The 12,969-nt window shown below is 44.5% G+C and overlaps 1 protein-coding gene across 1 annotated transcript in view; it reads right to left on the bottom strand.

The window, feature by feature from the left end:
• Positions 1–12,969, bottom strand: part of LOC126526946 (SLIT-ROBO Rho GTPase-activating protein 1-like) — a 61,332-nt gene that overhangs the window by 40,853 nt on the left and 7,510 nt on the right. Inside the window, 2 exon segments of the mRNA XM_055068479.2 lie at positions 4,438–4,746; positions 5,282–5,673. Coding sequence (XP_054924454.1) covers positions 4,438–4,746; positions 5,282–5,673 — 701 coding nt within the window.

Here is a 12,969-nt window from a genome sequence, read left to right as displayed (position 1 = left end):
GCAATGCATGTGAGTATGGACCAAGAAGGCTAAAGAAAAACTGCTGTAGTTGAAGTCGCCTATACCGGCCTATGGGCCTGGGTGAAGCTGGTAGCGGCGATTTTGCGGGAGGCAAAAAGCAGCCTGCCAAAAGCTTCGCAGCGCTGTTCGCATAATTTTCCAGTGGTTTTTATTTGTTTAACACATTTTCAAGTTCTAATGCAACACTGTGGGCTATGAGGTGAGTCATATTGGAGGTCTCTGGATCGCAGATATCCGAGTACTAGGGCATTTTTCCATTTTATTGGCATCAATGTGCAGCTGCCACAAAGTAGAAAAAAAAATTCCGCAATAATTAGCGTTTATTCACCTTTAGGGTAGTGTAGAAATTAATCAATCATGAAAGCTGTCAGAACAAAAAACAATTGAAAACTGAAACATAGCATGAGAAATAGCAGCACATATGCAACAAGCATAAGTATTTATTATTATCTTCATTATCATCAAGTGTAGCCAGTGCTTTAGCATCCTCATAGCATGGAAGGTCTCTGAACTTTGGTGGTGGCCGTCTCCTTTAATCCTGAAACATAAAATTTTCCTTTATTCTAGAGCAAGGCAATTCTAACCTGCAACCTTATTTAACACCACAAAGCCCAATATATCATTTTTGATACACTGAGTTCAATGCCTAAAAACTCTGCTTTAAATGCTGGAAACTCAATTAGAGCTCACTCTAGCGTTTCTGATATGCCAAAGAGTTTTCACTAAACAGGTCAGCAAATCATGTAGTAATTAATTACTATACTATTTAATTTTAGTTATTTATTGTTTCACTGATTTTTTTGAACCGGTATACTCTCCATGGCCAGAAATAAATGCGAGGAAAGGTGTTTTAACTTTCTATTATGTGAACAGGTGTTTGGACTTAGTGAAGTTAAACGAGAAGGGTAACGCTAACATGTGAACTGCTTGCGCACCAACTTTCCTAGAAGCACCCGAGCGCGATAGCACATTTTGGGGTCTGCACTGCACCGTGCAGGGCAAGATACAATGACCCGAAACATGTAAGCTGCGACGACTGGCATGCTTTTGGCACCCGCAAGATGGCAACGCAGCAGCTTCAGTTGACGGGCGTTCCCTCCATTCCAGCAGTATTTTTTTAACCTCCTTGGTATAGACCCTTCATTGCAGCACACATGGCTGAAAAGCACAAGTTATTTCTGACTGAATTTGACAAGGAGGTTTGGGTCGCTCCCATGGTGTCAATTTTTTCATGTGGTGTCTCAAATGCACCTATCGAGGTGAGGACGTCTTCGGGTTAGGGACAAAAAACTCCTTTCCAAGTGCTGTGGTCCCACAAAGGCCGAGCACCAGGCAGGGAGCGCGCTTGCACCTCTTTTACCGGTAGGCACCTTTTCTTGCTTTTCTTTTTCTTTTCTTTCCTTTCTTTGTTTTTACTACAGTGTTTTCTCTTCTTTTGCTTACTTGCTTATTTATTACGCATTACATATTTTGAACACATTAAAGACTTCAATGATATCAGTCCCCATGAAGATGGAAAGAATGTGCAAGGCAGCACTTGCCTCCCACAGCTGCAGCTGATGCTCCTCAACAAGGCCGTCTGAGGCTGTGCGCATGCTTGATCGTATATTTTCTGGCCTTTTTCCTTTCCCCACCTTTCTGCTCCTCTTAAGGCCTCTCAGTCTTCAATCCTGTTCTCTATGAAAGGTAGCATGTAGATGGCGATGTACACGCCGGCAGAAATCTGCATTTACTTCAGTGTTTTCTTTCTCTTTATTTGCTGTGCATCGGTACCAATTACATGTTTCTCTTTTCTTAGTTTACTTGTCATATTCTACATGTGAGCAAACATAACTGCATTTATAATGCAGGAGAACCAAGACTTAAAAAAAGTAAATTATAAAAAAGCTTCATTTGCTCAGCCATCACCATGTTGTAGGCCCAAGTCACGTTCAAGACAAGCCAAGCCTCTCATATCCTGGAATTGTTGTGGCTTCACTAAAGAAACTCATTCTGACAGCACTTGTGGGATTCCTAGTCCCCCAAGGCAGCTGTTTTCCCTGCACATCAAAGCCTCATGTCATGCGAGCGGGCCCTTGTCAGAAGCATAGACACAGAGAAAACATCCCATAATTGTTTGTGCACTGGAAGGGTAAGTAAACCTAGCATATTCTCTTCAAGGAGGCTCTCATGATTGTACGGCTAGCTGGCCAGCTCTAAATGTTATTTGCAAATGTGATAAAATGCTTTTTGAGTGTGCAAGTCTTTGTCACACATTATTTCCTTCTCAGTAGTACCGTAAGAAACTACAGTAGACTCCCTTTAAGATGAACTCCAAGGGATCATGAAAAGTGTTCGTCTTATCAGAAGTTCGTCTAATCAGGAGTGCTTCTAAAAATGATGTTTGAGCATGCAGTGTGTGTGTCCAAATACCTCGTATATGAGAACAAATGAATGAAATGGGCTTTCAGGGAAAAAATAACTGCAATATAAGCATTTATTGCACTACTAGTGGTATACTACACATTGCCCTAGTAAGGCATCAGGCACTGCTGACTGTTACCCAGTCTGTTATATATATACTTTTTTTGTGCCTGTCGAGAAAATCGCCTGGCTACTGCGAATGCAGACATCTCACTTAATTTTCTAAGATATTCCTCAGTGCCCTCGCATTGTTCGAAAAACTGCACGAAAGTATCCAAGCAAGCATCAGCTGCATTGCAGGTCACTTGTGCAGATTCAGGCACAACATCCATGCTGTCATTGTCAGCAGCAGTTTCTGATGGCAGGTCGAGCACCTCTCGAGCTTCCAGTGTGTCAGCCCAACATGTTTGAACACCTTCATCAATGCTGACATACGCACTCATGTCAATGGAGACACCCTTATTGCTCAGTGTAGAAACAATGCTGCTCTCCTCCAAGTTCACAGTAGAGTCCTCACTCATAGTATTGTAGTCATTCTGCGCTGAGCTGTCACTAGGCGCCATAAACCCCGCATGGTGGAAGGCATTGGCAATGGTCACTTCAGTAACCTGTCCCCAGGCACTTGTGAGTAAGTGGACAGCACTTAACAGGTTCACTGTGTACTCCTTACGGCTCTCCATGCAAATTAGCATCCTCTGCAACAGAGAGCGACGATAGTGCCTCTTCAAGCTGCTGATTACTCCCTGGTCTATGGGCTGTAGCTTCGCAGTTGTATTTGCTGGTAGAAACTCCAGACGGATGGCAGAAAGTCCGGCAACGTGACCGTGTTCGGGACAGTTATCGACAACAAAGAGAACTTTTCTCTTCTCTCTCTGGAAGTAATGATCGATCTCCTGAAGCCACTGCTCGAAAAGCACTTGCATCATCCACGCTTTCAAATTAGCCATGTACGTCACCGGCAGCGTTTTTATGTTTTTAAAGCAGCGTGGTGCTTTAGACTTCCCTATCACCAGCAACCTTAGTTTGTCAGTCCCAGTTATATTTGCGCCCACGAGGATCGCATGCCACAAAGAAGGGATATGCCTACTGCGTAGTTGGCGGTCAGCAAACGCACGGAGGTTGGTAGCACTGGCATGACGGCACTATCACGTGATCACCATTGGGAAATAGCATTGGCTGGTTTTCCTTCTCCCTTTTTCTCTTCGCATTTTTTTTTTCCTAGTTTCGCTGGCTTAACTGGCCAGGCCGCGTTTGGTCTTTCTCTCTCTCTCCCTCTCTCTTTTTGCGTCCTGTTTCCTCCCTGCAGTCTGCAAGTTCGGGGAAAGCCAGTGCGACGCAAACCTGCTGCGGCGATAAAGAGGAGAGATCATTGTGGGAAGTGCTGCGGTGGGGGGGAAGGGGAGTAGCACAGCGCTGAAAATGCCTCATATGAAAGGCTCATCGCATCGGCGCTATGCAGGGCAGAGGGGGAGGGTTCGGCGATGGAAAGGCAAAGGAGAGAATGAACTTGAGAGTGCAGCTAATTATTGTAGCCGGGCCGGGAGGAGACAGAGGAGTGAGTGAGGAAGGGTGGGAGAGGAGGAGCGGAGGAGCAGCGGAACCTTCGCAGAAACACTGAGGTGGTTAGGTCTTCTCGTCTCCCCGTGTCGCACAGATTGTCGACGGCGCAGAAAATCTTTCATTTTTGTCTTTCTTTTTTCTTTCTTACCCCTAAAGTGCTCCTCGGATGGTGGAGTAAAGCTGCGCGGGTAAGGCGCGGCCAGCCGTGAAAGTTCACCTTAACCGATTAGCGCACGTGCAGTGTTCATATTAAGTAGATTTTTTTTTGCACTGACTCTATGGGAAACCAAACAAACGACTTCCACTGTTCATCTTAACCGAGGGTTCATCTTACGCGAGTTTGTCTTAACGGGAGACTACACACTTGAGCATGCCCTTTCACAGTGCAATTAGTACATGCTCTGAATCCATTCTGGGTGCATGCTCGTGGATCTGCTGGGACAGTCCACTCACATCGACCAGGTCTGAAAGGTCCTCGGCGAAGTACTTGTGGACGGCTGCATTGGCAGCGCCAAGGGCCAGCAGGTACTCGTTGCGGGCTTTGAGGCACTGCAGGCGCGTCTCCCGGTGCTTGGCGGCCCGCTTGGCCAGCTCCTTGGCCACCACCCGGAAGCGCTTGCTGCGCTCCAGCTTCTCCCGAGCCACGACTGCCTCAAGCCGCCGCTTCTGGCCAGCCACCAACTCCATCTTGGCACGTGCCTGCTCCTCTGACGTGCAGTACATGTGGTACGTCTTCATGGCCGCTTGCAGCTCATGCAATACCTGAGCATAACAACGCACCAACTTCTTTTTTCTTTTCTTCTACCTTTTTTAATACATTGGATACACTTGACAAGTGAGAAAATAAAGAAAATCTAACAGACTTCAACAGGTTCGTGATTTATGTCACATTTAACTATAATGTGCTGATATCAACAATGGCCAACAAAATGGCAATACAGGTTAGTTGATTATACAATGCTGGCACATAGTTCCAAAATAGAAAACGTGTTGTGTTACAAGACAGTGCAACAAAGTGTCAACAATGACCCGGGACAATGAAGTAGAAAGTACTGCCTACTAAGCATTAAACAGTCAAAACTGGCAGTGATGGGCTACACTATTTGTGCATAATTCTGTTACGAGAGACACATTGAGATTTTCCATGTTATACGAGAAGCAAACTGCACCTGTACCTGCTGACTGTAAGAATGACTACTCTACCATTTGCTTGCCCAATTGGAAAGCAAGCTTTACAGTAATGAAAAGGGTGTAAGCTCCAGATGACCTGAAAGGAAGCTGTACAAGAAGCACCCACTTTGAGCAGTTCTTCATGCTGTTGAGCCCCTATTCCACGGCACTTGCGGTAGATGCGCTGTACGTCCTCAAGCAGGTGCGCCAGCTGAGCCACGAGTGTTGCACCATACACCTCGGCCAGGGCAGCGTGGTCGCGACTCTGGCGGCGTGCGTTGGTCACCAGCTGCTCCCAGCAACCGTGTGACGAGAAAAGCGGCCAGAGCTCACGCCGAGGTCGCTCAGACCGGTGGCGTACTGCAATAGCACGCGCCATCTTGTCCAGGGTACGTGAATACTCCAGCTCCACCTCAGCACGGCGCCGGAAGTAATCTTGCATCTCGGACACTAGCGCCAGCTGCGTCTCCAGCCGCACGTCCAGGCACTTGAGCTGCTCCCCGAGCTGCTGCCGGATATCTGCATGTCGAGAAAACACACGCGAGTACACTTGGATGAAACACAACCCCGTGACAGCTTTCTGCCACAAACTACTCAGCAAGGATGTTTTTCTATCAAGGGGCACAAAGTGCATGTTCTACTACACACAATAGAAGTCACTATAAACCCCAACATTGACACCTAAGTGGGAGCTTCTTTTTGGCCTGAGAAGTGCTGTCCTTAATGAAAGCTGTTTGCCTGATTGATAGATGCTTGGTATACTACTCCAGATGTTGGGTAGGTAGTACACAATGATCACACATACATCCACACACACTCAACCTGTTCATAAAGTCTGTCAAGGCTCTCAAAAATATTAGAAGCATTCTTGCTTCACTCAGTATGCAAGCAGTTTTTCTGCACAGGTCAAGAATATCCTACAGTTTTTCTGCTAGAATTGTGGTACAATTACAACAAATCCTTCAGAGACTCTTCTCTTGAATATTGGCTGCAGCCACATAAAACACTGCACTTTTCTAGCCTGAAAGCATGTCCTCTGCTCTATACTTGCAGTATATAATTGTAATGTGAAAAAGGGGCTAGCAGTATTGTGATTGTGTTGTGGCTAATCTTTGTCGGAACTATATAGCCTACTGTACTCATGGACGTAGCTGGTTCAAGGCTCCTACTGCATTTCCTGTGATGTAAACCCTGGAGATCATGAGAGGCAGGGGGCTTGCTCATCTGAGCTTTGAAATGCTACAATAGCCACAATGCATAGGTAAAGGTTTACTCTAGTGTCGACCTCAGCGACCTGCATACTCTGACACTGTGCACAGAAGCTCTGGCACTTTTGTTTAGGCGCTTGCACAGTAACCGTGCTCAAGACCTCAAGAAATGATGCCATGAACTTGCTGTACGATTGTTAAGTTAATGCATTTCTACGGAGCAAATTGATCTAAGCTCCAACAGTACAGTCTTTTAATAAAAGCTATGAAAAACAATATTAAGAAAACATGGCTGTAAAAAGAAAATGAGGACATATGAGATAGACAGTGAGAGTAAATAGCAACATAATGTTTTTCCTCTCCTAAACAAGCAAATTAAGAAAGCCAACCACCACTTTTGAAAGCACTGTTAGTTGCATGGGCTAGGTCATTGTACTATTACAAATTACACTCTATAAGCTTACTTTGTGCCCTGATAGAAGCACAAATTCCCTAGTTTTCCCCGAGTACTTCCAGACTATTAAGAATTCCTGAGAATTCCCAGCTTTCCCAGTTTGTCGACCTCCTGTTCTTATTGTCGTTTCTGTAGCACTTCACACTGTTGCCTCAGGCTTTCTAGAATCCTTTTCTCTCAACAAACCAGCCAGTGCCTACTTTCCTCAAAACCTTATTGAACATGGCTAGAGCACAATCAAAGTGTAAAAAGCCATCGTGAAACTAAAGGTTAATCTAAATAATGCACGTTGAGACAGGCGAGCGCTTCACCAAAGGTACATTGACATGAAGCAAACATACAAAAGAAAGATCTTGGAGTTGTCCCCAACCAGGATGGATTAGGCATGTGAATGTAATCTTTTAACAATTGCATGCTCTGTACATTGTGAAAGCAAGTATGTACACTCTCTTAATTTAATTACCCACAGCATTTTTGAAAGATATGTCAAGGACAAGGTCCACTCAACACAGGAATGGTAAAAAGCATCCAACATTACCCAGTCCACTTACAAGTCATTGCTGTGGCACAAGGTGCGTCAGGAAAAGCTTGTGCCACTCCCCCCTCCCACCATTTCCTTTTTTTTAATAATGAAGCAGTCGTAAAGATGTAGGGAAGCTTGGCTCCTTTACAACAATTAGGGTTTGCAATGCTTTTTTCGTGCCTATTATTATTTTTCACAAAACTAGACATTTCAAGACAATAGTTATCACAATGTGTTTGAACGTCCAAGGCTGATCCAATAGCAACCGCTCTTACAAAACGGAAGCATGTGCCGTCTACTATTCTTCGTGTGGCGCAGCTTTCTTTAGCAAAAGACTGAGGTGCACTTTGGATGAAGGCAATTATTTGTTTGTTAATAAAAAAAAGTTTACATATATAATTCAATAGTAAAACTATAGTCAACCAGGCAACCTTTGTGGACGTTTTCTCACAAAAGAATTTACAACTTCTCATTAAACATACCGGCGCCGACACTTGGGCATGAAAATTAAAATGGAAAGTTAAGCCTTCAATTTCTCAATCACACTTTTTTACCCAATAAATGCAAGATGGGTTCCAGAAAAGACCCCACTCACTTGGCATCCTTTCAACACCTTCCTTACCGCTCGAAAGGTGCTCATTATTTATGTTTTCATGCTTTAAGGTTTTATTTCCAGACATATTAATCGCAACTTAGATACATTAAATTCAGAGGTTGGTGAATATCAAACTTTTCGAATACAAATAGAATACGAATAATAAGTATCAAACATAGAATAGTCAAACATATACACATATATTTATAGCACAAATATTTCGGTACAGTTAGGTGCCACGCTTGCACTGACTAGTGAAAAAAAAGACAGCCAACTATCACAGACAATTAGGATCACTGTCAAACACAAGATTCTCAATTGCACATAAATTAACTGCAGTAATTGCTTCTCAACATCATTAGAGTCTCGTTACACACAATATTTCCAAGAATGAATGGTTGTTGTATGACTAGCTTTCCAAATACTCTAAACGAACGGTTGTTAAAAAAAAGATCACAAGCTGTGGAAAAAGAAACAAAAGAACTGCTGAAGAACTTGTGTGCCATCGACACACATAAGAGTGCTGATTTCAAGTAAAACTTCACTCGTTGCAGCATAAAAGAAAAAAAACTGCCACATGACTAGACTGCATGAAACATTGAATTAGACAACAAGCAAAAATAAGTTTTTCATGTAAGGTTCTGGCGCGAAATAGAGAACAAAGTTTGCATTGCCACTCTTTCTGCATTACTTCGAAAACTTTTGTGCTTGTTTTACTTTTGATAAGTTGCGATGGTTTGTTTAGCAGACAGAGAACAGTAACCCGACTTTAACGGACGGTTTCGTCGTGAAATATTTGGTTAGTTTCAATGTTCAAAAATACTGAATAGTACAAATACGAATAGTTAGTGTGTAATATTCAAAACCTATTCAAACTTCAGACCATCATTTACTCCTAATTAAATTGTATCCTGATCACTGGTGTTTTAAATAGAAGTAAAGCAGAAATAATTGCTCAAAGAAATTTTGAGAATTCTTATGGAAAACTTCAAAGAAGTACCTTAAGAAGCAAGATTGACAGTATTAATTTGCTGTTTGTAGTATAAGTACCAAGAGTAAAAAGAAATTAGATACACAATATATGTGCCCTGTTCCTAGTTTCCAGCTTCTGTAAGTGAGACCATGCAAAAAAATTATCATGCAAATTGGGTGGCATGAATATTAGCCATGGTGACACCCTTGAGTGAGCCAGGGCTTTACTTACAAATGCACCAGCAAGTAAGCACCTATGGTGCACGGAGCATGTGTGTTTACCCATTGTAGCCAACAGCTGGTTAAATTTTTACTCCTTCTTTGGGCTCTCGAGGCAATGGTTGTCAGGTTGAGGAGCATGCACAAGCCTCTCCCCATACTTGATTATTATGTTCCATCAGCTTTTCTGTGCAAGCAAGCTGCCCTAGTTGTGTACCTTGGACTGGCACTAGAACCTTCACATGATTCGTACAGTACTTGTAGTGCAGTACTGTACAGCAATAAATAAGGGCATAAATCAAGCTTCTGTGAAATGTCACTCTCAAATTGACTGTATGCTCTTGTGTGAGTGAAAACTCCACAAGCAGGAAAATTGCTCCTAATATGCTGTGCATACACTGTCGAAACGCTGATGGACAAAGGGAACCCACAGTGGGAAACATAATGTTGCACTTGATATTAGTTGAATGCAATCATCAAAACAACCTGCACGCCTGAGCATGTACCAATCATTAAGTCATTCTTAAAGGGACACTAAAGTGAAAAATGACTTCTTCTGCATCAGTAAATTACCGTTCTACAACACCAAAAGCACCACTCTTACAACGATAAGACGTTTGGTTAGCCAGAAAAAGCGCAAGAACGAAATACGGGTGGCGACGCCTACTTGAGGTCCCGCACCTGGGGGCTGTGACGTCATGGATTTTGATGGCATCTTCTAGGGCCTACTAATTATATATAGTGGTACAGATTGACTACAGTGTGTTCTAAAGGAACCAAATATTAAACATTGCAAGTTTCGGGAACATCTATTCAGCCAACGCGGCCCAAATGCGAAAATATACTTTGGGATCCCTGACGTCATGCTGACGTACCGGCGCTGGGGTTTCGGCGCGAAATTCAAATACTGACACTTGGACCTTCATTTTCTCATCTAATAACCAAACTATCTTTTTGAAATGACTGCCTGCAGGGTTCTCAAACAATGCTCCATTAGTCTAAACTGATTTATTGTTTCCCTTTAGTGTCCCTTTAAGACGGCATAGATGTATCAGAAGATTAGGTAATGCGATGGAAGCTTCCGGGTCCTCACTGCTGCTCTTTTAAAAATAATGTTGCCCAGTCAACCAAATCACAAATTCTGCATTGTTTTATAGGGGACGTGCAACCATTGCCTGAGGCTACTTTCAACCATATCTCCTGTTGAACTTCTTTCCAGACCCCCTCCCGCCCGCCAATGTGCCAAAAATAGTTAAATTTAACCAATATTTAAAATGCATTGCTCATTGCATACAGTATGTGTTGTTGCTTGTCGAATAATTCTAAAACCAACACTTAACGCGTAGAAAAACTGTCGATCAAATTGACTGATTTCTTTCAGTGTAAAAAAAGAGCTAAATCTATAAGCATGACGATTGAAATTAGGCACATAAAAAAGAAAGGCCAAGAGAGAGACGCATAAATGTGCACCTGCATGTCAGCTTTCCGTATCTTGTCCACCGCAAGTAACCGCATCCCACCACTTATTTTTTCTTTATTTTGCTGAGCGTTCCTTCCTGCTAGGGTCGACACGCATCGCGCCCCAGATGGGACACATCCGAGGGCGATATTACGCGCGTTGCTGGACCCTCACGGCGCCAAGAGACGGCGCGCGAAGCGCACTCGACATCCGCCCGTCCCTCGCCCGAGACGCACCCCGCGACGGCTGAGCAAAGTCGGGCGAGTCACAACGTCCCCCCGCGCCACCCAGCCATCAACCCCGAGAGCTACGCGGCTAACGGGCGCACCCCACCCTTCGGCTTGCGCGCAGGCCACGAGAGGGAAACCACCGCGACGCGGCTGGCCACGGAGCGACACACTCGTCGAGCCCCCAGCAGCAAAGAGGAAGAAGGCGCCGCGAACTTTCGCACGCATCGCTGCGCCCACCATTTTTGTTCGACGGCGCGCGTGCGCGCACCGCCGTCCGCTGACAGGCCCTTTCGACAGTGTTTCACCTCTGCGCGTCAAAGCCGCGTTGCTCAAAAGGCGTCGCGCTTTTTAACGGCGCTGCGAAACGGACGGCCGGATAAACGAACAGCCCCGCCGGCGAGCGGAAATAATAATAGTCGGGCTTTATTGCTTCGCCAAGCTTTTGAGTACGGATCGGGCGTGCGAAAATACCGCGCGTTGCCTAAAGCCGTCGTCTGCCCGATAAGCCGCGCCGATTACGAGCGATGAAAGGCTGTTTAACTTTTCAATCCGGGACGAAAATATCCGCTATTATTATGTTTGTGTTTTCAAACGAATCGGAGGTGGGCTGCAAAACGTGAACGATGTACGAGGTGCGAGAGTGATCGTGATGAAAGCGTCAGAACATGCAAAATTCTAAAGGCACAGCCAATTACGTTAACACAAGCAGTGTAATGCTGTGGCATAGCAGTTTCAGACAACGTGGCCTGCAGTTTCTCTGCACCTATTAATGGTGCACTTCACCTAGGCTTTCGATTCCCCGAGGTGCAGCGGTGCACCCTCGTGCTCGAGTGAACGGGGTGCAAGCCAAGGCGCCGCCGCGGTGTAGTGCACCGTTGAACCTTGCAGTGAGTGGGTGCAACCCGGTACTCCATAACTGGCACCACATGCAGCTTTTCGTTTGTGCTGCCGTGCACGTTATTCTGAATCGAGCAAACCCATTGACGCAGCAACTTGTCAGACGGTTACGCATCTGTGCTTTGCAGTAAGTGTGCAAGTCAACCTGGGTAGATGAATTTGGCTATACCAAATGGCTACTGCACTGTACTGAGCCAGCTTATCTTTAACTCAGTCCTTTTTTTTTTTTTTTTTGCGACTCTTTCTTTCTCTCCCCAATTCCCTTCCCCACACACAGTAGCATGTCAGTGACGCTAAAATCTCTGCCTTTCATTACAGGGTTTTCTCTCTCTGAGCCAGCTTTTACCAATCCAGACAGGAGATTCTGATTGGGACCAGAACACCCTACATGTACATCAAATCAAACAAGGAGACCATTATGGATATCTGTTAGACTCATTCTGGTAGCCACAAAAATGGAGTGGCAAGTGACACCCTGCCTTCAGCCACTACTTCTCTGACACTTGTGTACCACGCTCACCTTTACCTGTGGCACATCCAAGTAATGGCCACAAACTTTTGACTACATAAATCAATTGAGGACAAAATTTAAGCAATTCACTACAAGAACTTTTACCTTGCTTCCTTTTCATTTACTGCCTTGTCCATTTTTTCCATGCTACAACAAATTAACACATGGCAAAAAAAAAAAAGGAGAAGTGGTGGCGGTAAAAATCTTTCCATTCTCTAATTTCCTCTTTATTTGCCATTGCACCTATTTGTTGCTGCATTTGAATATTGTCACGTGGTAGTGACGGTTGAGGACAGAGCAACAAAACTGTGAATGCCAAAACTAACTTTATTGGGCGAACCTGTGCCCAGAAAAAAACAGGCTACACTCAATGCTCAACAAAAACGGTGAACACAGTCGGCGATCGTCCAAAATCTGATCAGCGGGTCAAGCGCATCGGCTTTTATACATCAGTAGTCGAATGTTCCAGAGTAATTGCTGGGACCTGCGTGCCTTCCACAAAGTTCTACATTATTCACGTCGCGCACACATGCAATCAGATTACACAAGGTTCGGTCACAGACAGCGGATGGAACCATCGATAACATTCCAGAAACTTCGGATACATGCAGGCGCGTCCTGCGCTATGCGATAACATTTCTTAGGCGGTGAGACGTGTCGCCCGATAAAGACAAACAAGTACACGGTCAATATCTTGACAGATTTGCCATAACAGTGGAACCAGTCAATTTTCCAAATGCACTCTTC

Source organism: Dermacentor andersoni, chromosome 9, assembly GCF_023375885.2.
Source record: "Dermacentor andersoni chromosome 9, qqDerAnde1_hic_scaffold, whole genome shotgun sequence".
NCBI classification, from domain to species: domain Eukaryota; kingdom Metazoa; phylum Arthropoda; class Arachnida; order Ixodida; family Ixodidae; genus Dermacentor; species Dermacentor andersoni.
The sequence above is the reverse complement of the archived record's forward strand: the minus strand, read 5'-3'. Positions and strand labels throughout refer to the sequence as shown.